Raw genomic sequence first — 27,619 nt, 5'->3', positions numbered from 1 at the left:
CTACTACTTCTCCTCCTCCTCCTCCCCTCATCACTACCATGCACGTCTTTCTTGCCCCCCCTCCTTCTCAAAAATAACTATGGCGCTTTGCGCAAATCACAGCTCTGTCTACGTGGCGCTGCACATCTCTCTTATTCACTCTCTTTTCTCATTCTTCTATTTGACCTCTCCTGTTGCAGGCATCGGGGCTTCTGCAGGATCTGCGTCCGGACTCATAACCTCTTACGATGTTTTGTATTATACCGGGGTCCGTGCATACTTTAGCGAGGAGTGGGAGAAAGCTGCGGAGCTGCTCGAAAAGTCGATGTCTACCCGGGAGGCTCTATTTCGGACCCGACGGCAGTGCCATGAAGAATGTGTGCCAGCGGGATATGACAGGCTCTCAAAACTGGGTATGTGTGTGTTTACTGTGTTGTATGTGTTCGGTTCATAGGGTATGTGTGTGTTTACTGTGTTGTATGTGTTCGGTTCATAGGGTATGTGTGTGTTTACTGTGTTTGTATGTGTTCGGTTCATAGGGTATGTGTGTGTTTACTGTGTTTGTATGTGTTCGGTTCATAGGGTATGTGTGTGTTTACTGTATTTGTATGTGTACGGTTCATAGGGTATGTGTGTGTTTACTGTGTTTGTATGTGTTCGGTTCATAGGGTATGTGTGTGTTTACTGTGTGGTATGTGTTCGGTTCATAGGGTATGTGTGTGTTTACTATGTTTGTATGTGTTCGGTTCATAGGGTATGTGTGTGTTTACTGTGTTGTATGTGTTCGGTTCATAGGGTATGTGTGTGTTTACTATGTTTGTATGTGTTCGGTTCATAGGGTATGTGTGTGTTTACTGTGTTGTATGTGTTCGGTTCATAGGGTATGTGTGTGTTTACTGTGTTTGTATGTGTTCGGTTCATAGGGTATGTGTGTGTTTACTGTGTTGTATGTGTTCGGTTCATAGGGTATGTGTGATAGAGAGTATGTCTCTCTGTCTCCACCTGTGTGTGCTGTGTGCATGCATGAAATATATTAAATCGCAAGTTTCTGTTTGCCACTTACATTCACAGCTTGCATTAGGGCCTAGATATCTCCCAGGAGTCAGTGATGATCCTATCTATGGTCATGAGTGCAAGACAGTCCTGGTATGGTACATTCCAGTAATGTAGCATCTCTGCCGTGTGTGTGTGTGTGTGTGTCCTCAGACACTGAGAAAGGGAATGTGTGGGACCTGTGGGCAGTGGACTGGGTCCAGCGGCGGGCTGAGTGTGTGCGGTTCTGTTTGGGACGGGCTGTCACTCCCGCAGGACAGCTTCCCGTGTCTGCCGACATCGAGTACGAGTTTAGCACCCGGAACCCCTATAACTTCCTGCAGGTGGTCTACTGGAAGGTAACTGTTACCACACTCATTATGTTCCTGTGCATAGGCATGGCTAACAGTTGAATTATAGATCTGAAGTGCTAATTGCATGTTAAAGCAATTACATAGGTTATCCCACTGGTCGTTAGTTACTCTGGTATAAGGTATATATGATGTAATGTGCCAGCTCACTTTACTACATACTGTAGCAACAATATCCTACAACGACAGCTGTGGTCTTCGTGCACTCTAGCTCATCTGGACTTTTAACTTTTCTTCGTCTACCTCATCCTCCTGTTATTTCTTTCCTCCTCCCCTCTTTCTCCTCCTCCTCCTCCTCCTCTATGTCTTCTACCTCGATCTCGCTCTCTTTCCCCATCCTCTCCTGCCTACTGCTCTTCCTCCCTCTCTTCATCTTTTACCTCATTCTCTATCAACTTTTCCCCTCCTCCATTCTCTTCTTCCTCAGCTTGGGAAAGTACAGAAGGCGGCGTCAGCAGCCCACACGTTCTTCGTGGCCAACCCCAGCCACCTGGAGATGAGGAACAACATTGAGAAGTATAGAAGGATGGAGGGAGTAACAGAGGACGCATTCCAGGATAGAGAGATGGAGACAGAGAAACACTGGGTAATAAAAAAAGAGTGGGAGAGGAGGAGGGTTGTGTGTGTGTGTGTGTGTCTGAGAAATTGTCAAATAAATGGTAGATTGTAAGCATAAATAAGTATTCATGAATCTTGTTGTAAGAAATATTATTTGATTCTCACATGTGGCCTGAGGGTTCAAATTCCTCTCTGTGTTTCACTTTAAGTACCTAACCGATCGTAAAAGCCCTTTGGGCTCACACGGTAACCTCTGCATGCACCCAGAGCATTCCTGATAACGTGTTACTAAAGGAGTGTACTATAAATGAGAATACATCATGTGGACTTCACTGGACTTTTGATATCGCTAAAGCCTAACAGTAAAAAAAAAAAGAAATGCAGTTAATTTCACTGCTTTGTTTTGCTTGTCTCCAGCAAGTCTTCATGCTTTCTGTACTTACTATGCCCATTGGGAGTATAGGCCATCGACGACTCCTCTCCATCGCACTCCGTTCTTGATGTTTACCAATTATAGCCAACCTTTCCTGCTAACCTCCATCCCTCTATTAACCACAGGCCCTGTACGACTCTGCCCTCACCTCTGAGGCCTCCTCTGATTGGGCGCACGCCGTGGAGAAATGGAGGGAGTGTGTGAACGAGACACTGAGACAGACTGATGAGTGCCGGGCGCAGTGTGAGGTCGCCTCACAGCGGCTCCCTGAGAACAGAGGAGAGGACGGAATGGACGGGGTGTTTGAGAAGGCTGCAGGTGAGGAAAAACATGTTTGTTTGTTTAACAAATGTATATTTTTAAGGGTTTTATATATCCTTATTGAGATTGTGAGTCAGAAGGGCATGGGTCGTTTGAACCCATGCTGACATTGGAAGCTGGGTTGTACATGTGGCACTAATCACTGGACCACACAGGTCATAGGAAAAACATGTTTGTGTTCATGAAGCTGGTTGTCTATGCAGGGCTATAGCTCATTCATTGCTAGTAGGCTGACCCTCTAGTAGGCTGAAAATGTCTGTACGGTGATAGTGTTATATAGCATTATAAAGGCCTTATTACAGGGGGAGTGTTACCAAGACAGCTGACTGTAAACAGTATAATGTCACGCAGCGCATATTTTGTTTGGTCCAAAACAAAGCAAAAATTGTAATTAGTTTTACATGTATAGGATAGTTGTCCTACTATTTTATTCTATGCTATTCTCGACTTTTCTAACTTTTCCTTATCGTGTGATTTTTATCTCCTGTCCTCCAGCACTCTCCCTCTCCCTCCTGTCCTGCCAGCAGGCCTGTGTGACTCAGGTGGCGACGCGACCCGGAAGGATTTCAGCCCAGGAGGACTTCCTACCCACACAGCTAGAGCATCTACACATCGCACAGTTCAAAGGTTAGACAGGGGAACGGTCATATCTGAAGTTACAGTAATGACCACATGATGACGCTAACGACGATTATGATGCTAACTCTGCTTCTACTGCAGCTGATGATACTGGCCTGACTATGGCACCTGAAATAAATGTATTATTTCAAAAAAGGCTCTGGTGTTTCATACAGGAGTTGACATATCTAGTGAACAACCAACGCCCATCTCCCTCCCTCTCTCTCTCACCTATTTCCCGCAGCGGGCGATCTAGGAGGAGCGGTGCGTTCTCTGCGGTCTCTCCTCCTGTTCTACCCCTCAGACAAAGACTCCCTCAGTAACCTGGAGCTCTACACAGAGACACTGGGGGGGGACACTGAGGCACATGGGACAAAGCCCTCCCAGGTACTAATGGTGCTCAGCCTAAAATCAACAACCCCTAGCCTGGCCCATTAGGGAGGTTTCATTTTATAAACAACACTCCTCAAATTTGATAGATACATTATTGTATCTTACTCTACTGTGAAGACCAGTATATTGGTTCTCCGTAGGCATCACTCTTTTAATTAAATGAAAATGTGCATATCTATGTATTTGTCGCATACACATATTGCAGGTGTAGGGACATCCTTTAGTTCCTAGCTCCAACAGGGCAGTAGTATTTATCAATTCACAACAATACACACAAATCTAAAAGTAAAAGAATGGAATTAAGAAATATATAAATATTAGGACGAGCAATGTTGGAGTGGCATTGACAAGAATACAGTATATACATATGAAATGAGTAAAACAGTATGTAAACATTGTGTTATTGCGGGTGTAGGGATATATTTATAAAATATATATTTATTTTTATTAAAAAGTGACCAGTGTTCCATTATTAAATTGACCAGTGATTCCATGCCTATGTACATAGGGCAGCAGCCTCTAAGGTGCGTCTAAGTCTCTGTCTCTATATTCTCAGGAGATAGCCAGGTATGTGAGCCGCTCACTGCAGGAGAAAAAGCTACTCTACTTCGGAATGGAAAACCTCAACTTCAATTTCACCGACCCGGTATGATAAAGTTGTTTATTGATTATCGCTGGTCCTGGTTTGGCTCAGAGCTGTAAAGTAGCTACTGTATATCTAGGCTATATATGGCTCTGATTTGGTCACTCACATTTACTTTGAAACTGAACAACACAGCAGTTTGTTCCTTTTTGTGTTTTTGTCCTCCCATATAGGATCTCTGGACTCCAGAGGAGGTTGTTCCCGAGTTGCTCAGAGACACATGGAGGTAAGAGGAAAAGTGAAGGAGAAAGTTACTGCAAAAGAGGACGGGAGTGTGGAGAGAGAGGGCTTTGAAGTGCTATTGGGCGGTTGAAAGCCATTTCCCTTTTGATTTCCAGAGCAGAAAAGGAAGTGCTGAATGAGAAATTGAAGGCGGGAGAGAAAGAAGTAGAGATGGACGATAGTGGGTTCTACGCAGGTAAGGATAAAAACAGTGTTTGGCACGTTACAAGCACACATTGACGGATTGGTAATGACAAAAAACATAATTGGCTCGGGTCTCGGGATTGGGAAACACTAATCTGATAAATATCTATTTGATTTAAATGTGTGTGTGTGTGTGTGTGTGTGTGGACCCTCTTCCTGTGTCTCACTCACACCTCCGTTCTGTTCCCTCCCCAGGGGGTCCCGTTCCTCAGGTTGGTGTCACCATCAGCATGGACGACAGTTCTTTAAATGGAACTAATCGCGTGGTGCTGGATGGAGTTCTAGATCAAAAGGAATGCAATACAGTACTGCGCCTAGCGACCGTAAGCTTGCATATTATTTGCTCAGAAAACAAGACTCCCTCAGACTCCCCTTTAATGAGCCCTGTCCCTTTGGTGTTTCCCATTGGATGGGAAATAATAGCTGAAACTGCAATATAGTGAAAATCACACCGAGCCTATCAATGGCCTTATACAGTGTATATGTACATACAGTTGAAGTCTGAAGTTGACATACACCTCAGCCAAACACATTTAAACTCAGTTTTTCACAGACGCCTCACAAGTCCTCAACTGGCAGCTTCATTACATAGTACACGCAAAACACCAGTCTCAACTTCAACAGTGAAGAGGTGACTCCGGGTGTCACGGCTCTCTACGAGAGGTGGGTGTAGGAGTCAGGCGCAGGAGAGGAATAAATGCAATCAAACATGTTTAAGAAAGTCCATCCAAAAACATACAGGCACAGGACCAATACACAGTCCAAAAACACCTCTAGAACAAAAATCTAGGGAAAACACCTGAATGAAATAAATGAACAAAATCACATCACCCAACATACAAACAGGGAAACTAAAATAAACCCGCACGAAACAAAGCGGGTAGGGAGAAAATAAATACCCAAACAAAACAACCTAAACAAGGAACAGGTGCACAATCAAAACTAAACGAAAAAAGGATCGGTGGCAGCTAGTAGACCGGCGACGACGACCGCCGAGCGCCATCCGAACAGGGAGAGGAGCCACCTTCAGTGGAAGTCGTGACACCAGGATGCTGGCCCTCTAGGCAGAGTTGCAAAGAAAAAGCCGTATCGCAGACTGGCCAATAAAAATAAAATATTAAGATGGGCAAAAGAACACAGATACTGGACAGAGGAACTCTGCCTAGAAGGCCAGCTTCCCGGAGTCGCATCCTCACTGTTGACGTTGAGAAGCTGCCAGTTGAGGACTTGTGAGGCGTCTGTTTCTCAAACTAGACACTGATGTACTTGTCCTCTTGCTCAGTTGTGCACCGGGGCCTCCCACTCCTCTTTCTTTTCTGGTTAGAGCCAGTTTGCGCTGTTCTGTGAAGGGAGTAGTACACAGCGTTGTACGAGATCTTCAGTTTCTTGGCAGTTTATCGCATGGAATAGCCTTCATTTCTCAGAACAAGAATAGATTGACGAGTTTCAGAAGAAAGGTCTTTGTTTCTAGCCATTTTGAGCCTGTAATCGAACCCACAAATGCTGATGCTGCAGAAGGCCAGTTTTATTGCTTCTTTAACTAGAACAACAGTTTTCAGCTGTGCTAACATAATTGCAAAAGTGTTTTCTAATGATCAATTCGCCTTTTAAAATGATAAAGTTGGATTAGCTAACACAACGTGCCATTGGAACACAGGAGTGATGGTTGCTGATAATGGGCCTCTGTAAACCTATGTTGATATTCCATTAAGAATCAGCCGTTTCCAGCTAAAATAGTCATTTACAACATTAACAATGTCTACACTGTATTTCTGATCAAATTGATGTTATTTTAATGGACAAAAAATGTGCTTTTCTTTCAAAAACAAGGACATTTCTAAGTGAGCCTAAACTTTTGAACGGCGGTTTATATACACTTTATGAATTCAGGCCCTCATCTTTATGGATCTTAGGGATATGAGCCAGGGGTGGATTTGGAATTCAGCAATAGCATAAGTATTCCAACAGGGCTATAAGCTCATATCCTCCATGATGACTTCCTGTGTTGTCTCTGACAGGCAGCTGCGTCTGCTGGGGACGGTTACCGGGGGCGACGGTCCCCACACACACCCCATGAGAAGTTTGAGGGCCTGACTGTCCTCAGAGCTGTCAAGGTGAGAACGATGTATCTGAAGATTAAATCTATCTATCCGTCCGTTTGTCTGTCTGTCGATCTCTCTCTCTCTCTCTCTCTCTCACATGGCCACATAGCTAATGAACAGTTAAACACTTTTCTGGTCTGCAGTTGGCTCGGGACGGCATGGTGAACCAATCAGACGCTAAGCTGCTGCATGAGATGGGGGAGAGGGTGAGAACCCTCTTGCACTCCTACTTCAGGAGCCCCTCAGGACTCCATTTCTCCTACACACATCTAGTGTGCCGTAGCGCCATCACAGGTATGGTCCACTCAAGCAATGTCCTCTATTTCTTGGAATGATGGTTCCAAAAATGTTTGGTTTCATGTTATTTTCCATATCTGTTCTGTTGATTCCATTATGTATTACATTTGTGGGTCTCAATGCAAAATGGTGCAAAGCTTTCCTATTCAAATAGGGTTAAGGCCTCTAGATTTCATCACACTTTTCCCATTTATAGTGTAACCCAATAGCTAACCCCTGACTTGTATCAGGTGTCTTATCTGTTTTGTGTTCAGTCACACGTTGTGTTACCTGGGTCATGTTCATTAGGGCACATAATGGAAAACTGTCTAAAACGTTTTGCAACAGAAAACTAAAATGAGTGTTTCTTATTGGACAACTCCAGATAGTCCCTCCCTATTTCAGTCCGTTTTCTTCCATTTGGTGCCTAATGAACATGGCCCTCTTGTGTTGTGTGTCCTGTCCAGGGGACCAGGAGGGGAGACTGGACCTGTCTCACCCTGTTCATGTGGACAACTGTCTACTGGAACCTGAGACCAGACAGTGCTGGAGAGAACCACCTGCCTTTACACACAGAGACCTGAGGTACACACACTCTCATACATGCGCACACACACGCACAAGCTGGCAGGACACACAAACACACACATGCAGACTGGAAAAACACATGCACACACACAGAAGCATGCAGATGTCTGCACTGTCCATGCACAGACATGTAATTACAATATAAAAACACAAGACTTGGACGGTGAGCTATATAACACCACACACACTCCCATATATAACACCACACACACTCCCATATATAACACCACACACACTCCCATATATAACACCACACACACTCCCATATATAACACCACACACACTCCCATATATAACACCACACACACTCCCATATATAACACCACACACACTCCCATATATAACACCACACACACTCCCATATATAACACCACACACACTCCCATATATAACACCACACACACTCCCATATATAACACCACACACACTCCCATATATAACACCACACACACTCCCATATATAACACCACACACACTCCCATATATAACACCACATACACAACACCACATACACTCCCATATGTATGTATTTGGACAGTGAAGCTAAAATGGTCCATTTGGCTCTATACCCCAGCAGTTTGAATTTGAGATTAAATGTTTCATATGAGGCGACAGTACAGAATGCCACTTTTTATTTGAGGGTATTTTCATACATATCTGTTTAATCATTTACAAATGTAAGCACTTTATGTATTTTGTCCCCCCAGTGTGAAGAAGTCATAAATATTTGGAGAAATTCACTTACAGCGTATCAGAGTAGTCAAAAGTTTAGTATTTGGTCCCATATTTCTTGCACACAATGACTACATCAAACATGTGACTTTACAAACTTGTTGGATGCATTTGCAGTTTGTTTTGATTGTGTTATGTTTTGCACAATAGTAACTGATTGGTGAATGGTGACTGGAGTTTTATTTTCTTCTAAGTGAGTAAGATAAGAGATAAGATGTTTCTCTAAACTTTCATTAATCCTGATAATGGCAAGGTTAAGAAAAATCATTCATGAATCATGAATAATTATGAGTGAGATGACATTGAGGCTAACAACAAAACATGCTAACCTCTCACCATTACCAATAATAGGGGAGGTTAGCATTTTTGTGGGGGTATGATCTATATTCATGATTGTGGGGTTTTGACCATCATTATTCATGATTCATTCAGGATTGTCCGTAATCATGGTAGCATCCACATTAATGTAGAACTGTTCAGAAACATCTTCTATATTTATTTACAATGCAATTGACTCCAAAACGACACGATACATTATTCACCATTCAGTTCCTAATGGGCGAAATATAATCCGAAACACAACCAAAACAAATTGCATCCAACAAATTTGTAGAGTCACAAGATTGACGTGGTCATTGCGTGCTAGGAATATGGGACCAAATACTACACTTTTGACTGCTTGAGTACGCTATAAGTAAATACAGTGCATTCGGAAAGTATTCAGACCCCTTCCCTTTTTCCACATTTTGTTACATTAAAGCCTTATTCTTAAATTGATAAAAAAAACATGTTTTTCCTCATATATATATATATATATATAAAAAATATTTAAAAAATATATATAAAAAAAAATATATATATATATATATAAAAAAATATATATATTTACATAAGTTTTCAGATACAAAGAGACTTGAAATTGAGCTCAGGTGCAGCCTGTTTCCATTGGTCATCCTTGAGATGTTTCTACAACTTGATTGGAGTCCACCTGTGGTAAATTCAATTGATTGGACATGATTTGGAAAGGCACACCTGTCTAGATAAGGTCCCACAGTTGACAGTGCATGTCAGAGCAAAAACCAAGCCATGAGGTCGAAGGAGTTGGATTGTGTCGAGGCACAGATCTGGGGAAGGGTACCAAAACATTTTTGCAGCATGGAAGGTCCCCAAGAACACAGTAGCCTCCATCATTCTTAAATAGAATTTGGAACCAGCAAGACTCTTCCTTGAGATGGCCACCCGTCCAAATTGAGCAATCGGGGAAGAAGGGCCTTGGTCAGGGAGATGACCAAGAACCCGATGGTCAATATGACAGAGCTCCATAGTTCCTCTGTGGATATGGGAGAACCTTCCAGAAGGACAACCATCTCTGCAGCACTCCACCAATTAGGCCTTTTATGGTAGAGTGGCCAGACGGAAGCAACCCCTCAGTAAAAGGCACATGACAGCCCTCTTGGAGTTTGCCAAAAGGCAAAGAAACAAGATTCTCTTGTCTGGTCTGGTCTGATGAAACCAATATTGAACTCTTTGGCTTGAATGCCAAGTGTCACATCTGGAGGAAACCTGGCACCATCCCTACGGTGAAGCATGGTGGTGGCAGAATCATCCTGTGGGGATGTTTTTCAGCGACAGGGACTGGGAAACTATTCAGGCTGGAGGGAAAGATGAACGGAGCAAAGTACAGAGAGATCCTTGATGAATACCTGCTCCAGAGCACTCAGGACCTCAGACTGGGGTGAAAGTTCACCTTCCGACAGGACAACGACCCTAAGCACACAGCCAAGATAACGCAGGTGTGGCTTCGGGACAAGTCTCTGAATGTCCTTGAGTGGCCCCACCAGAGCCCGGACTTGAACCCGATCGAACATCTCTGGAGAGACCTGAAAATAGCTGTGCAGCGACACTCCCCATCCAACCTGACAGAGCTTGAGAGGATCTGCAGAGAAGAATGGGAGAAGCTCCCCAAATACAGGTGTGCCAAGCTTGTAGCGTAATGCCCAAGAAGACGCAAGGCTGTAATTGCTGCCAAAGTTGCTTCAACAAAATACTGAGGAAAGGGTCGAAATGCTTATGTAAATGTGATAGTTTTTTATGTTTAATACATTTGCAAAAATGTCTGAACCTGTTTTTGCTTTGTTATTATGGGGTATTGTGTGTAGATTGAGGGGGAAAAAACGATTTAATCAGTTTTAGAATAAGGCTGTAACGTAATGAAATGTGGAAAAAGTTTAGGGGTCTGAATACTTTCCAAATGCGCTCTGTCCAAAATCTTCTGACTTCTTCAAATCGGGGGACTAGATACATACAATGCCTTTATTTCTAAACGGTAAAACAGATATGTATGAAAATGCACTCAAATGAAAGGTGACATTGTGTACTGTCGCCTCATATGAATCATTTGATCGCCAATCCAAAATGCTGGAGGCTAAAGCGAAATGTAAAAACACTGCTTCACTGTCCAAATACATATGGAGGGGAGTGTATATAAATGACATGAACAGACATTTCCCATCCTGAATAAACTCAAACCCGTACGGCGTGACATCTTAATACTAACCGTGTTTGATGGTCTCCTCATTCTAAGGTAAACAAACACAGGTGCCATTCCACAGCCTAGTGTAGATTCTTGATTTCAGGCAGGAGGGTGTGAGGAAATAATGTGATGTGCCTCTGGAAGTGTGCTATCTAGCACCACTAGGTTTGTTGACGAAGCAATAAAGATGGCGACTGACAACTTTGACTAGACTTGTTGTTAAATGCCGACTAAGACCATGTCTGATTCCATTCCAGCGCTGTGCTCTATCTGAACGATGACTTTGACGGTGGGGAGCTCTTCTTCACAGACAGGGATGCCAAGACTGTCACAGTAAGTCACTTGACATTAAAACTCAAGTAGAACACTTTACACTGGCTGATCTTCACATGAACTTTGACCTATGCCCCACCGTGACCCGGTCATCACTATCTGGCCATGCCAGAAAGGATGGAAGCACAGCTTTCTAACGTATGCAATTCAAACCTTAACCCGTTCAGTAACTGTACACCTAATATTAGCCGTAACGCTAAATTAAGAACAAATAGTTTGTGTTGTGTGTACTTAGTAAGTTCTGACGATATTGCCTCTTCTATCCATTCTAGCATGACCCTTATAGAAGCTAACCTTTCTGACGCTCTCTCTCTCTTTCTTTCTGTAGGCCCGGGTGAAACCCACCTGTGGTCGACTGGTGGGGTTCTCCTCCGGTCCTGTCAACCCCCATGGTGTGACCGCGGTGACCGCTGGCCGCAGGTGTGCACTGGCCCTCTGGTTCACCAAGGAGAAGCACCACAGGGATATGGTGAGAACTGTTATTGGATTGGTTGCTCTATATAAGCCTGGACCAGATCAGATATGTTTGGCATGACAATGACCATAGGCGTTGGCAAGACCGCACAAACAGATCTGGGACCAGGCTAACGCTTTAATGCTATAGAGTTAAAAAAAGGGAGGACTGACTGCTCGCTAGATGGTAATGTGGGCTGGCGGCCATCTTGGTAGGGAAGTGAAGTTGAAATTGGTTAGTGTTGCCCCTAACCATTTTTTAAAAATAAATGTATTGTATTAATGGTTAGGTAGGCGATGCTGACCCTAGATCAGTGGTTAATGTGAACGTCTACCACAAGCGGTGAAGTTACAAAAGTGACTGCAAGGTTATTGTTTATAGCAACGTATTGTACATAGCAACAAGATCAGCTGCAGACAAACAAACAGAACATACATGCAAATGTAATGATAGATTTTTCACATCTAGCGCTGACAATTTAAACCTATTTTCCCTATGCTAGTTAACATTTTGTTTAGATAGCGCTTTTGAAGAATAAGTCAACGTCAGCTAGGGTTGGTAGTCAAATAACATGTGACAATAGGCACTTTTTTATTTTACTGTTGGTCGGTTTATTAATGATCTATAAATTTAAGGTTGAACTTGAGGAAAGTTCCGGCCAAAATTTTCCCTCGATTTTAAAAGAGCACTTCTGCTTCCTACCCCGCTAGCCTGGATTTTGTCAGATCACGGCCGTGGTGTGAATAATGTCCATTCAACCTCACTTTACCTCACATTATTGTACCTTCTGTGCCTCATGCAGGAGAGGGAGGAGGCCGAGGCCCTGTGGGCTGCGGATGGACAGAGTGTGACGAAGGGAGGAGAAGTAAAAGAGGAGGGAAGAGAAGGCACCGCTGCCCCTGCTCGGAGTGGTAGAAGTGGAAGCCAGTCGTCGAGGAGTAGAGGGAGGGGCAGGGTGACAGGGGGAAAGGACGAGCTGTGATGAGCTGCTGTGATGGATTTAAAGACTGAACCATCCACGCTGAACAGCGGGGTAGTCCTGTTAACCTCCCCGTCCTACTTGGTGGACCGTCCCGGTCCAACCACCAGTCCCCTCTCCCAAAAGACCATAAACTCTTCTCTATTTTTACACCAGGCTTTTCAATCCCTACCCACGCTCTTTCACTCTCTCTTCATCTTTTCCTCTCTCTCTCTCTCTGTCTGTGAGACCATTTGTGAAAAAGGTATTTTTGTCCATCTTTCTCGCTCTCTTTCGCTCCCTCAGTCTTTCTCTTTGAGACTGTGTTGTGTGATTGTGTGTGTCTTTCCACCCCCTCCATTGACAACCAGTCCATTTGTGTTACAGTGTATGCCTTAGTGTTTGCTATGTAATAACTGTTACATACCTGCTGGAGAAAAGTAAAAGGAATTGAATAAAAGTTATTCAAAATGGTGGAGAGGGAGTGAGAATGAAAAAGCCCTTGTTGCAGATATAGAAAAAAAGCCATAGTGGAGGTGCTTCTGAAGTGGCATCTCCCCTCTGTCTGAAAGAGGTATAAGTGGGAGAGAGAGAATGTTGGAATCCCCTTTATTGGGTCAATGCCATACATTACACACATGTACATTAAAAACATGACATTAAACATCACTATCCACATAAGCTCTCATACACAACCCTGTAGAAGGTTAAAAGGTCAACTCCAAACCTCCTGCATTATCAACTGTTTAACCCTTTACCCTCATACCCATTTGCGGGTTGAATAAGGGCAGATTCAGAACGTAGTGGCTGTAAGTAACATGCTATCCATGACGTTAGAGCTCTGGCTCTGCGCGTCACAGCGCTATATGGGTTTTGACTGACTGCCGTTTTGAACATGAGCACCAGCGCTCGACAAGAAGTTGCCCTCCCGCTAATTGGGCCACCTTTGCAAATGCTGTACATTTAAGATGACTCGATGAAAGATGCGACGTTGAGGATTATAATAAATACAGCTTTGAAGTCATACAAGCTAGCCAAATACCCATAGAGTCCAAATGTGCACTTCACATTTCCATATCATGAAACTCATGTCAACGTTCATGATCACTGTTTGATGTACAGTTACAAGATGACATGGCATCATACCCTGGGTTGTTCTGAACAGAATGAGTTTACGTTTGGTAATTGTTAAGAGAATTTGCTGCGGCACACTCACCTGAATGCACTCATGATTCCTTTCTATGCGCACCAAAATTACGATCTGTTTCTCTGAATTGCCTTGTGAAAGCCTAACACCAAGATCGTACAAAACTCAGCAAGTCACGTTGGCAATAGAACAAGCTTTCAAATCATGCTCACCTGACCCAGATGGCGATTTTAAATGGACCGTTTTTGGATTGCGTAAAAACAACATCAGTAATTGTGTGATGGCTGTGACGCAGGGTTGTGTTCCAAACAAAACAACCACAAGTGTGCTTGCTCTAGTTCCTCGAACGGCACAGCTAGGAGAGTATTTTCCAGGAATATCTTATAATACCGAATGTATTTAGAGTATTTTCTGATTTCGTTATCAACAAATGCGGCCGGCGAAAAGTACAGCAAATGTCAAATGCGCATAAACTCAACAGTGTACTGTTTCAATTCAGTCTTGTGTCAGTTGAACTGTTGCGCACTCACCTATGGTCTAATAATGTCCCCATTATCTACAAACTGTTCCCTTTCAATTGCTACCATGGTTATACATATGGTTTTCATATTTGTTCTGGAAGCAACATTTCAATTTAGCCCTATCCATATATGCCAATTCCCACGAGTGTAAAGGGTTAAAACATCAACTGCATGCCACTAGAGAGAGAGAGAGAGAGAGAGAGAGACTGGGGGAGAAAGAGAGGGAGAAGTGGGGGGGGGTTGAGATAATAGGTGTGGATTCGTAGAGTCCATTAACCATTACCTCAGTGCCAGGCTGCCTTTGAACTGTGTGGAGATGAAGACCATGAAACCAAGAGAGGGTTAATGTGTGAGTGTCAGAGATGGAGGGGAGGCAGAGAGAGGCAGAGGAGGGGAAGGGAGGAGAGAGGTGGACAGATAAGGAGAAAGAGATGTCCCACCTGCTTAGGGACTAGACCATGCAGTACAGAAACACTGACATAGAAAGGGAAAGACAAAGAGGGAGGGGGAGATGGACAAAGCTCTGCAATGCACGAAACAACTGATGCTTGGGGGAGAGAGAGGGAGAGACAGAGAGAGGTATGCAGAAGGGGGGAAGGATAGAAAGACAGATTACCGTTAATCCCTCATAAATGAGTGCATTTGTTTATGAAGTTTACGAAATCTCTCCCATTTAGAATATGGAACCATAATCCAACTAGAATTCATTTCATAATTTACATCCAGTCTGACTCACATCTTCTCTCCCATTTATATCTCCCACCCTTCTCCCCCTCCTCGCATTACTGAGTCACAGCCAGTCAAGCACTGTTTACGACCCATATTAACTCTCTCACTCCCCCCCGTGTGATAATCCGCGGGTGCTGCAGAATTGGGTCGACTGGCCTGTTAATGGACTCCTGGTTTTAACCGCTTCCATCCCTTAGCCTACCCTCTCCAGCCGCTGCATTCCCTAAAAAGGCCCAGTTAATCAAATTTAAATCAAATCAAATTTATTTATATAGCCCTTCGTACATCAGCTGAAATCTCAAAGTGCTGTACAGAAACCCAGCCTAAAACCCCAAACAGCAAGCAATGCATGTGAAAGAAGCACGGTGGCTGGGAAAAACTCCCTAGGAAAAACTCCTGAGAAAGGCCAAAAACCTAGGAAGAAACCTAGAGAGGAACCAGGCTATGAGGGGTGGCCAGTCCTCTTCTGGCTGTGCCGGGTGGATATTATAACAGAACATGGTCAAGATGTTAAAATGTTCGTAAATGACCAGCATGGTCAAATAATAATAATCATAGTAATTGTCGAGGGTGCAACAAGCACGTCCGGTGAACAGGTCAGGGTTCCGTAGCCGCAGGCAGAACAGTTGAAACTGGAGCAGCAGCATGGCCAGGTGGACTGGGGACAGCAAGGAGTCATCATGCCAGGTAGTCCTAGGGCTCAGGTCCTCCGAGAGAAAGAAAGAAAGAAAGAGAATTAGAGAGAGCATATTTACATTCACACAGGACACCGGATAAGACAAGAGAATACTCCAGATGTAACAGACTGACCCTAGCCCCCCGACACATAAACTACTGCAGCATAAATACTGGAGGCTGTGTTTAAGCAGGCGTACATCTATATCATGCATCTCAGGCATTGTCACACTGTCACCCCACTATCTAGCGTCAAATGACGTGTCTATATGTGTATACAAGTGATGTACTGCATTTCGGCTGTACATCACACGATTAGTAATCAGTCCCAATCGTTTTTGATATAAAATACAACGTAAAAGGAGTCATGGGTCAGATGGTGAAAACATCACCACCATATCGTTTAAATGCGTAAAGGAACACCTCATTTGAATGTGTTGAATCATTTCCTTTATAGTTTGATGTGATAGTGTTTTCCACAGATATAATCACTGTTCTCGTTCTATTTCTACGGTGTTTCCTCTAATTGAGTAAGGACACACATCCATATTACATACAGTATGTACGCCAAGTGTACAAAACATTAGGAACACCTCTTTCCGTGACAGACTGAGCAGGTGAATCCAGGTGAAATGTCGCTTGTGAAATACACTTCAATCAGTGTAGATGAAGGGGAGGAGACAGGATAAAGAAGGATTTTTAATCCTTGACACCTAAGACTTTGGATTGTGTGTTTGTGTCATTCAGAGAGTGAATGGGCAAGACTAAATATTTAAGTGCCTTTGAACGGGGTAAGGTAGTAGGTGCCAGGCGCACTGGTTTGTGTCAAGAACTGCAACGGTGCTGGGTTCTTTTCACGCTCAACCGTTTTCCGGTGTGTATCAAAATGGTCCACCAGGAGGACATCCAGCCAACTTGACAAAACTGCGGGAAGCATTGGAGTCGACATGGGCCAGCGTCCTTGTGGAACGCTTTCGACAGCTTGTAGCGTCCATGCCCTGACAAATTGAGGCATGTCCATATCCATATATCGTTTTCAGTATGTCCTATTAAGATTTAAGCAGACATTAGCTACAGTAAGGCCGGTTTGATTGAACCCTTTTTGATACTATATACTGTCAAGTCAAGTGATCCTGTCATATCAATGTTGGTTACTGCCGTCACACTATAGAAGCACATTGGTCAAAGGTGACAAATAAAGACAGGCATACAAGTAGCGCAACGACTGCCCGAGACAGGGTAGTCTAGTATTAGATAGGCTTTCACTTCTGTGTCTTCCCAGGTTGTTTGTTGACGGCTGATTCCTCTGGCTGTGTGATTTTACATTTAATCCCATCCTCCCCCTTCCCTTTTGTTTAAGACTTGGAGAGAGGGACAGTGGGCTGCTAATGGCTGTAGTATTATAATTATGCTGTAAAGCATCACAGAGCAACAGAAGGCTCAGTGCTCTGTCCTGGCTGTCACATCCCTACTGCAGCCAAAAGCTGCTCTGCAGGCTCACTGCTGGCGCGTGTAGCTTAGCTGAATGTGCGAGACCAATAGAGACGACCACACAAAGCTTAATAGATTATAATTCTCGGCCCCACGCTGGTTCTCCCAAATGCCCCGCCATACCTCTTGCTCTCCAGCTCTCTTTCTCTCTCACGTTCTCTCGGTCTCTCCCCTGAATCCAGCGTCAGCGCTGTCAGAAAAAGGAGAGTGTCTGTTCGCTCACTGAGTCCTGTTGCTATTTGAGCATGCGAGAGAGAGTGGAAGTACTGGGTTAATACTATCCATGTGAAGATAAGTTCAGAAAGTCAAAGGGCAATGTAGTGAAACTTCTCTCTCTCTTTTTCGCTCTGCCTGTCTCCCTTACTCGCTGTGGTTGTTTCCTCTCTCTCTCTCTCTCTCTCACACCCCCTGGACACTCTTTCTGTTGATCTCCTTTTTACTGTGTCTCACTTTTAGCAAGTTGCCTTCCTTGATGCATGTTTTTGAACAGAATAATGTAGCTCATTGAGACCATGAAAAGTGGCACATATAAAAGCGCCGTAAATACAGAATTACGGACCACACCTATGAACCATGGTACGCCTGTGAAAGAGAATGTCCTTCTCAGAGGACAATCAAATCTACTCTATTCTTACCCATGTGGCTTTGTAGCAAATGTGTATCTTCATCAGGTCATAGTTAGGCAGGTTGAGGTGCTGGCCTTAGAGGTTCATACATGCAGGTGTACTAGAGTAACTTCTCTCCCCTGGCCTGCGATGTGTCACCAATGTCCCCTCGTCTGGTCCCCATCTGTCTGTGTCTGTGCTGCTGGCTTTTCTAATATTAGACTTTTCTCAAGTTTACAAAACACTGAAGCCCCTGCCAGTCACAGGCTTTCACACCACACCATAAAAAGCCATATCCAGGAGTGCATGTTTTATTTTATTTTTTATTAATGCAGGACCGGTTCCTGTCTTTTGACCCCATGACACGATTGCCCACCTTGTTTGGTGTGCTTTGCTTGCCTCCCTCTCTCTCTCTCTCTCCCGCTATGTCTCCCACTCTCTCTCTGTTTCTCCCTCACTCTCTCCTTCTGTCTGTTTCTCTTTCTTTCTTTCTCTCTCCCTCTCGCTCTCCCTCTCTCTTTCTCTCTGTTTCTTGCTCTCTCTTCTTTCTGTCTCCCTCTCTCACACCCCCCACCCACCCTCTCTCTCTCTGTCCATCGCTGGATTTATCCCCTCATCCCTGATCTCTCTTCATCCGCTCCAATCCTCATCTGTTCCTCACAGGAGAGAGAGTGAGAGAGAGAGAGAGAGAGAGCAAGAGAGTGGAATATCCATTCTGTGTGGGACAGGAAAACTGAATAAAAAACATCTAGTAACAGAAGAAGAGTAAACATATGACAACTAAACGGAGGGACCCTGAAAAGTGAGAACAGGTTAAGAAACCCACTGGAGAACCTCCTTCTTTGGTGAGTTGGAAGCCATACATTTTTATTTTACACCTCAATTGTTGTTTTCTTTATTTATAGTTTTTGATTGGATATGTGAATAGATGTGTAAGTGAAACCCTCTGGTCACAGTAGCGCTGTATATGGAGCTCTTGGTTGAACCAGATTTGTACATTTTTGTCATTTAGCAGACACTTATCCAGAGCGACTTACAGGAGCAATTTGGGTAAGTGCCTTGCTCAATGGCACATCAACATATTTTTTACCTATTCGGCTCCAGGATTAAAACCAGCGACCTTCGGTAACTGGACCAATGCTCTTAACCTTTTACTGCAGTGGGCTAAATCAGGGTCACCCAGAGTGATTCTTGGTGGTCTTAAACAAATCTACTTTGTAACAAAAGTATACACCTCACACACATGGTTATGGGCTTAAAGAAAATAAGACATCTGTACCATGTCAGATATAGAGTTGAAATGTATTACATTTTAAGTTTGCATCCCAATATTACACTTTATATACATCACAGAAGACTGAAACATAACAGCGCTGTTTGACATAGAAACACTGGATCGTCATGAGGTTTTTTGACATCATCTTTATTAATGATGAAATGATGAAAAATATGAGTAATATTCCAGCCATGAGGTCAAAGAGGGCACTTTTGGTAATTAACTGCAGGAAAGGACTACCCGCTAAACTACCTGCTGCTGCCAGATCAGTTTGGGGAGTGTAGAAATACTTCTAGTTCTGGATTGAGTGTGTCCTGATTTTCTCATATAATCAAAGTGAGTGGATCTGTTGGGATAAGTCTCAATTTCATTTGATAGCACTATGACGAGGGTGCCGTTTAATGGCGACAAATAACAGTTTATCGATACTGTAAAATCTATGAATCCATTTTCTTCTCGATAACATGGTAGGGAATTTAATTGAAGAAGTATGGCAGCATGGTCGATTCCTTGGAGATCACATGGAAAAACAACACTAACTTGGATTGGATATGTTGAATTGAATGTTTTACATTTTTATCAAAACAAGGATTTACATATGATTTATATATTATAATGCATGTAATATTGCTATTGCACTACTCTGCTTACAGATAATCTTAAAGGATAACATTAATTGTATCTTCTAAGTGGATTTTTTCCCATTGACAGACAGTTTACACATGCAGCCCAAATCTCATATTTTTTCCGCTAATTGGTCTTGACCAATCACATCAGATCTTTTCACCTCAGATATTCTTTTTTTTCAGAGCTGATGTGATTGGTCAAAAGACCAATTAGTGGGAAAACAAAATCCGAATTGCGCCACCTGTCTAAACGCAGTCCATTTGAATGATCACATCCTTTGTTTTAGTGTTTGTTCGTTTTTTGAAGAGCATTGTACAGTGTTTCCTCTGATTCATCCTGAATACATTTGATTCTCTGCCGGCGGTATCACTAGTGTTGTGGGCGTCTAGTTGGCATAGGTGCTGAAACGTGGTACTTTGTGTTAGACCCTTTCATAGCACGGAAATACAGTCCAAGGCGTCGTCGTTCAAATCAAAACTAAAGTGTCTTGCAACAAATTGGAAACAGTTCTTCAGTCCCATTCTGAGAAACGTCTGTTTTTAGTGCTAAATTCTCACTAAGGTTTGGCCAGCCGGTCACTGTTAACATTTTTTCAATCTGCCTAATAGTACGTGGCACAATACTAATGGTGTGTCAATAGTGAAAAGGTGAAACATTTACAGCGAGAAAACAAGATCTGACTTACACATTCCTACAATCACTAGCTCAAGTTCATTGCCCATTTCATACAGAAATCACCCATCTCACCCTATCTTAGATTTTAACCACCCCATTCTCTCCCTTCTCCCTCCCTCTCATGCGCCACCACTAGTTTCCCCCTCCCTCTCTCATCTCTCCATCACGCCCCTCCCTCTCTCCACCTCTTATCCAGATGCAAAGAGCAGTCAGTAATCGGATGAGAGCAGATTTGAATCAAAAGGCTTCCTTTAAAATTTCAGCCACTAGGATTTAAACTCACTCTCTCCTGCATTGCCTCTACACAAGGCCCACCCCCTTCTCTCTCCCCCTCCCTCCCTACCTCTCCCCCCCCCTTCTCCCTCTGTGTTAATGCACTCCACTCTGCGACAACCTCTAGCAGCCATTTAATCACATGCAACAACGGCAGGCCGGGGTCTCAGGGACAGGATGGCAAAAGGGCAATAGCACAGTTGAAACACTTTTTAAAAAACGGTCCCGTTTTATTGGGTTAGTACTATTTATAAACGTAATTTTGTCAGGGAACCAAATATGTGGCCTAAATCAGATGAAGGCTAGATAAGGTGACCATTGTGGATCCTACTCCCTTTAGGTGAGGGAGCAGGACACCTATGAGCGCAGCTAACTTGAGATGGATGCAATCGCCTTAGGGTTAATTGTTTCAGGCATTTCTATATTTAGACATACGATTTACAGTGTTTTCACACATGCATGTATCCTACAGTACTAGACAGATAGGGACAGCAAGGAACAATAGACAGTGAATATCTTCCTCTGAGTCACTGCCTCTTCTCTCTCCCTCTACCTTTCTCCTCAAACAAATGAGAGGCAAATTAATTTGGTAATGAGATTTGACAGAGACACTTTAGACAAATAGAGAGAGAGAGAGAGAGAGAGAGAGATTGCAGCAAAGAAACACGATCAAAGCCAGGGATATAGGGTTTTGAGTTTTCTTCTCCTGGTAGTTTTCAAGGTAAGATAGAGTAAGATCCAAATAATTGAATCTGTCACAAATATTATGCAACTATGTTATTAGATGCGTGGATGTTACATGAAATGTTGTGTTATGTGATTATCATGTTTAGAGTGTTTTAAAGTAAAGGTTATCATCTGATTTCATAGAAAATAGTCTGATGCCATTGCCAGTTATAAAGTTCCCCATTTGATAATGTGACAGAGATACTTGAGATAGCTGATCCCTACTTTTTGTCTTTACCGTATAGCAGGCCTAACCTGAGAATATTTTGGTCATTGAAAAAACAATTCAGTCCTCATCGATTCAGTCGACAGGATTATTTGCATCATTAGAGCGCTGTGATGTGATATCACTGGAATCCCAACAACATAAGCGCTTTCAGGGCTGACGTAAGATCGGAACGCTTTCAAAGTCTATGGCACTAAAGTATATTGAGATAGAAAAGGGCAGAGTAAATACTGTGTTTGTTTAGCTGGTATAATAAGCATGAGGAGAGACATCCAACAAGAGAAGCGTTAGTATGAAGATGATGCACCGTACAGGTTTGAGTTTACAATCACGATGGGAAAGTGTGTTCGTGTATATGCAGTAAGAGTTATATTAACTAGTTCATATAGTTGCACGCTTGTATGTATGTGTGTGCGCGTGCATGTGTGTGTGTGCATATGCATATCTGTGCAAGTGAGCTTGTTTGACTATGGGTGTGGGTTTGTGAGTGTATGGGTATTTGGTGTGTGTGTGTGTGTGTGCGCCTGTGTTTGTGAGGGTTTGCAAAGTAGTTGAGGGAGGTTTGAATTGCAAAACAGTAGCTAAACAACAAAGAAAAGAGTGGGTAGACCTTGATCTAAAAAGCTGGTAACACACATAAATATCTAATGTGTTGCTGTATACAGGTAACAGACATTGACATTACAGTGAGAAGAATGGATAATGAACTGATAAAATGCAATGTTACATTTATTCCTCCCTCTCTTCCCCAGGATTACGTCTGCTCACCTGATTTCCCTTCCTGTCTCCATCGGTGACGACGCTTACCAACCGTTGCCATGGGCGAAATGGAGGAGCTGCGAAAGGAGGCGGACAACCTCAAAGATCAGATCACTGTCAGTTATCAATCAATAATTCAGATGAAGATCACATTATTGGTCAATTGCACACTGGATCCAACCAGATTTTGACTTCCGCTTCTAACTCAAGGATTTGATACCAGCAACACTCTATTTGCCAGCTCACTTCCCGCCCATTTTTTCCCCAGTCAGACCCAGGATTCAAACTGGCAGCCCTCCGGATGCTGGATCTCCTTTCTAACTGCTTGGCAATAATCAATCACTAGTGCGAATATAACGCCGGCCTGTGTTCCTCTCATATGCTAGTACTTTACTATTTGCCTTTTGCTGAAAATTTTACCATGATCATCAACCATAAACTGAACAAGAATCCTCATCCTATAGACCACCAAAGGCCACCTATATACCACCAAAACCCACATTAGAACTGGGCAAAAGATCTTTTACCTCAGGGCAGTGAAGTCCTTGAACTTCTTGACAAAAACGAGTTGTTTTAAGAGATTAATTCGTAAAATGTATTGAACGACTAGAGTATTTAAATCCATATGTGGACATGAAGTATGCGGGTGGGGGGAAGGAGGGGGGAGGGGCTGGGGGGTGTTACTCGTAATATGTCTAGGTAATAGGGATGTGAAACTTTGTGTTTTTGTCCTTTTATTTTAGCTTTTGTTGTTTTTCTAAGTTTTTTTTTTTACATTTCTTAAGAACTCTTGGAAAACTAGCCCTTGTGCTAAAAGAGATCCTAATACAATAATATAAAATCCTAACTGTTCTGATTCTCTGGACAGTAAGGTGTATAGGTGTTCATAACACCACAGTCATAGTCATATCTATGACAACAGTTATGACCATACATCCCCACCCCTGACCGCTCTGTTCGTCCAAAGGCAGGAGGAGTAGGTGTAAACAGCAGTTTAGTCATATGTAATACGTTTTCTTCTGAGACCAGGTTGCAGCAGCAATAGCACACCTTGAAAATTACAATCGTTATCACAGTGGTTTTAGCCATAGTTAAGTGGACCATAGTTATTATAACCATAACTTGACCATACACAACCATCCCTCTACAGGAGGCCCGAAAGGTAGTGCAGGACACCACCCTGCAGGAGGCGGTTGCTGGGACGACGCTGGTGGGGCGTGTCCAGCTGAAGACCAGGAAGACGCTGAGGGGTCACCTTGCCAAGATCTATGCCATGCACTGGGGCACTGACACCAAGTAAACACACATACGCCATATACAAGAGCACACACACACATACAAACAGGCACACAAACGTACACACACACACACACACAAACACACACATACAGGACCACTAGCTCAAAGTAGACAATGACCCTTCATACTTCTAGCCTGTACTCTTTTCCTGAGAATTGCTTGTTGAGTCGTTCAAGTATTTAAGTATTCATTCAATCATTTCTGTTAGTTCTATCATGTCATTATGTAACATATATATTCATCTGCTCATCCATTCATTCAAACAAATTGCTGTGACAAATACTGCTATGGTTTAAAACTGGCATCATGTGGTGCTCTGTGTTTATTGGTTAATTGGATTGGCGTTGCAATCCCATAGCTTGTTTTAATTGGACGAATTAGTGGAACCAGGAAACACTTGACTGACAGTCTGGCAACACTTTAAACCGACACTGTCCCTGAATCAATCAATTATTGCTGATACTGTAACTTCAATGTGCACTAACCCACCTTTTCTTCTTTCATTTTGTCTTCTCTCCTTCTCATTACCTCTCCCTATATTCTCATTTCATCTCATCTCTTCTCTTTCTCAGTTGTAGCAAGTTAGTAAGCTTATTAGCTTTTCCTGGGTTTACAATACTTGGGGTATCCTACATTTGGTGGGTCTAAAGAGAGTTTTTACTAACTGAACCAGTGTTGGGCTAAGAGGTTCTGTAACAATGCCTCTCTATGTCTAAGACAATACAATCCAATACAACTTTATTGTCCCTCAATGGGGAACTCATTTGGCAACTGTGAACACTTAACACACAACATATTCACACATACTCCTCCATAGTGGCTAGACATAACTACACAGCACACAATATCATCATCATTATCATCATCATCACCAGCATCGACATCCCCGTCATCATTTGTGCTGGAAACACCTGGCAATAGGAACAAGTGCAGTAGCATTAGTCAATTACCATGTCATGTCTTTTTAGATCAGTCATGTTAAAGACGGACTGCCATTGGGACAAAAGAGTCTCTGTATCTATTATCGATCTGTCTACCTTGAGCTGCTGCAGGTCCTTGGATCTTTTACTGTACTCTGTCTCGCTCTTTCTCTGTTTCTGTCTGTCTCTACACCGGTCTTGTTCTCTCTACCAGGTTGTGTGTCAGTGCCTCTCAAGATGGAAAGCTGATAGTATGGGACACCCTGACCACCAACAAGGTATGGCAGACTGCGTCTGGGTTTACAGTCTGGGGAGTTTTGGTCATGGGACAGTGTTTTTTGCATGAATACGGCATGTAATGACAATATACTGTAATATCAAGTGCTCATATAAGTGCTCACATTGGCAAATGCGGTGTGACAGGCATGCACACACACTGGTCCCCGTGAGGAATCACTTTCCTTCTCTGTTCAGGTGAGCGCCATCCCTCTGAAGTCGTCGTGGGTGATGACGTGTGCCTACGCGCCCTCAGGGAACATGGTGGCGTGTGGCGGTCTCGACAACATGTGCTCCATCTACAACCTCAAGGGCAAGGACGGCAACGTCAAGGTCATGCGTGAGCTGGCCGCACACACAGGTACCACACTCGACACTTACCCCACTATTTGCATTCATTAAGACTGCATTACTGGCAACGAGTTTAACGATGAGTCATTTCGATCAAACACAACGTAAGAACATACGAGGTAGTATTTATATAGTCTATCCAATACAGCAATCTCGCATGCTTGTGTTGTATGGCTCTGATGGTGCTCTCTCTTATTTCCCAGGTTACCTGTCCTGCTGTCGCTTCCTTAGCGACAGTGAGATCATCACCAGCTCTGGCGACTGCACCTGGTAAGGTCATAGAGATGGAGTCTCTATGAGTCTGGTGTGCAATAAAGGGTTACTGACCAGAGATCAGTCCAATCTGTTAATGCTACCATGTCATTCTAATTCTATGGCTTATACGGTACCCTTCATTTGATATGCAGTCTTATCTATTACTTTTCTGCAATGGTGTCCTAAACATTCTTCCATCGCAACCCTCTCTTCTTTGACCATGTCCCTGCGGTCTTCTTTGCCCACCTCTACATCCATCCTCTCCTCCTATTCCCTCCCTCTGTCCAAACTTTATAGTGTTCTATGGGACATTGAGACAGGGACAGAGAAGACCATCTTCGCGGGCCACTTGGGTGACTGCATGTCCCTGGCCGTGTCCCCCGACTTCAAGATGTTCATCTCGGGGGCGTGTGACTTCACGGCCAAACTGTGGGACATCAGGGAAGCCGCCTGCAGACAGACATTCAGCGGCCACGAGAGTGACATCAACGCCATCGGGGTGAGGACAGAGGACCCCCAGCATTTATTCATTGTTTAGTATTCTGATAGATGCACTGCACCCGGCAGTTCACATGGACAAACAAAGACTTCCAAGTTTTTACAAATTTAAGCTTTTAAAAAGCACTTATCAAAACGTACAATATCCCAAAAAATGTATTTGATGCAACTGGTTGCTCAAACAGTTGATTCATTTAATGAGGTGAACAAAAGCTTACACCTGCTCTGTAGCTCTCCAGAACCACAGTTAGAGAGACCACTGCTCTGACCTCTCCACTCTGTCCAGTTCTTCCCCAATGGTAATGCGGTTATAACGGGCTCAGACGATGCCACCTGTAAGCTGTACGACCTGAGGGCAGACCAGGAGCTCATCACCTACCAGGACTCAGGCATCATGTGTGGAGTGACCTCCCTCGCCCCGTCCCTCTCCGGCCGCCTTTTACTGGCCGGATACGATGACTTCAACGTCAACATCTGGGACATGCTTAAAGCCGAGAGAGTGGGTGAGTACGGAGGGGGAGAGAAAGGGAGATAGTGTGGGTGAGTATGCAGGGGGGGGGGCTGGAGGGAGAAAGAGGGAGACAGTGTGGGTAAGTAGAGGGGATGGTGAGAGGAGAAAGGAGGATGCGAGTGGGACGAAGGGAGAAATTGAGGGAGAGAAAATGTGGATGCAATGTAGGCAAACATAATATTTGCATACATTCTATACTGACATAATTCTCTTCATGGTTCAGGAGTGCTGGCTGGTCATGACAACAGGGTGAGCTGCATCGGAGTATCCTCGGACGGAATGGCATGCTGCACAGGATCCTGGGACAGCTTCCTGAAGATATGGAACTGAGCCAGTCCTCTAGTCTAGAGAACAGACAGAACGAAAGACTAAGGAGAGGGGAATAGAGGAAGAATATCATGAAAACCCGGTAGCTTGAAGAGAGGGAGACTAGGAAGCCATGGGTTAAAGGTTATTTATTTTTATTGTGCCAAGTCTTATTCGATTTGAGAGAAGAATTGTGACGAGAGTCTGTCGTCTCTTCCTACTCAAGTTTAGAGTTAGGCGGGGGGACTTTTGTAGAAAAACATGATCGATTTTATGTCAAGGTTCAAACTGAATTCTAGCGTTACATGAATATATTTCCTAGGTCATAAGAGCATTTGCCAAATGGAAACAGTAGAGATTTGGATGAAATAACAGGATATGATCACAAAATAAATTACCACTGATAGACTGTGTAGGTTTACAATAACTAGGACGTTACATGCTTTTATATTTGAGACGAGTTAAAATGCTCGTCAGAGGATGAATATGTAAGCATTAATTTGTTTCAAGCGGATGTTTGTGTTGGTTAGAATTCCCTTGTTTAGTTACGTTTTTTTCTATTTTTATGGTCACATTAGAATAAAATTGTTTAGCCTGCAGATTTCTACATGAGTATGTCTGAAAGTTTACGTACGTGTTTAAAAGGATAAGTTTACCATAATCTATTGGCCTACTTCCCCATGGCTAGGCATAAGCGCTCTCGGTAAACTGTTGGCTGGACGA

At 43.4% G+C, this 27,619-nt stretch overlaps 2 protein-coding genes across 3 annotated transcripts; both read left to right on the top strand.

Moving 5' to 3' along the window:
- The first annotated feature begins 42 nt into the window (after window positions 1-42).
- On the top strand, window positions 43-13,226 carry LOC115177280 (prolyl 3-hydroxylase 3). Its single transcript, XM_029737911.1, has 16 exons — window positions 43-392; window positions 1,186-1,370; window positions 1,810-1,968; window positions 2,499-2,691; window positions 3,190-3,321; window positions 3,557-3,699; window positions 4,262-4,351; window positions 4,522-4,574; window positions 4,687-4,766; window positions 4,970-5,097; window positions 6,793-6,888; window positions 7,020-7,170; window positions 7,620-7,737; window positions 11,263-11,338; window positions 11,667-11,807; window positions 12,595-13,226. Exons 1-16 carry the CDS (start codon window positions 80-82, stop codon window positions 12,772-12,774), a joined length of 2,238 nt encoding a protein of 745 aa, XP_029593771.1. The 5' UTR covers window positions 43-79; the 3' UTR covers window positions 12,775-13,226.
- A 5,392-nt stretch (window positions 13,227-18,618) lies between these two features.
- Window positions 18,619-27,495, top strand: LOC115177279 (guanine nucleotide-binding protein G(I)/G(S)/G(T) subunit beta-3). Of its 2 annotated transcripts, XM_029737908.1 has the most exons (10): window positions 18,619-18,763; window positions 22,474-22,596; window positions 23,631-23,776; window positions 24,352-24,360; window positions 24,914-24,977; window positions 25,174-25,336; window positions 25,530-25,596; window positions 25,879-26,080; window positions 26,366-26,582; window positions 26,814-27,495. In XM_029737908.1, exons 2-10 carry the CDS (start codon window positions 22,540-22,542, stop codon window positions 26,918-26,920), a joined length of 1,032 nt encoding a protein of 343 aa, XP_029593768.1. In that variant the 5' UTR covers window positions 18,619-18,763; window positions 22,474-22,539; the 3' UTR covers window positions 26,921-27,495. The 2 variants fall into 2 exon arrangements, with proteins under 2 accessions (XP_029593768.1, XP_029593769.1); XM_029737909.1 differs by lacking the exon at window positions 24,352-24,360.
- The last annotated feature ends 124 nt before the right edge of the window (window positions 27,496-27,619 follow it).

This window comes from Salmo trutta, chromosome 37 (assembly GCF_901001165.1).
Source record: "Salmo trutta chromosome 37, fSalTru1.1, whole genome shotgun sequence".
Lineage (NCBI taxonomy): Eukaryota > Metazoa > Chordata > Actinopteri > Salmoniformes > Salmonidae > Salmo > Salmo trutta.
Note: the sequence above shows the minus strand (reverse complement) of the source record. Positions and strands in the feature narration are given on the sequence as shown.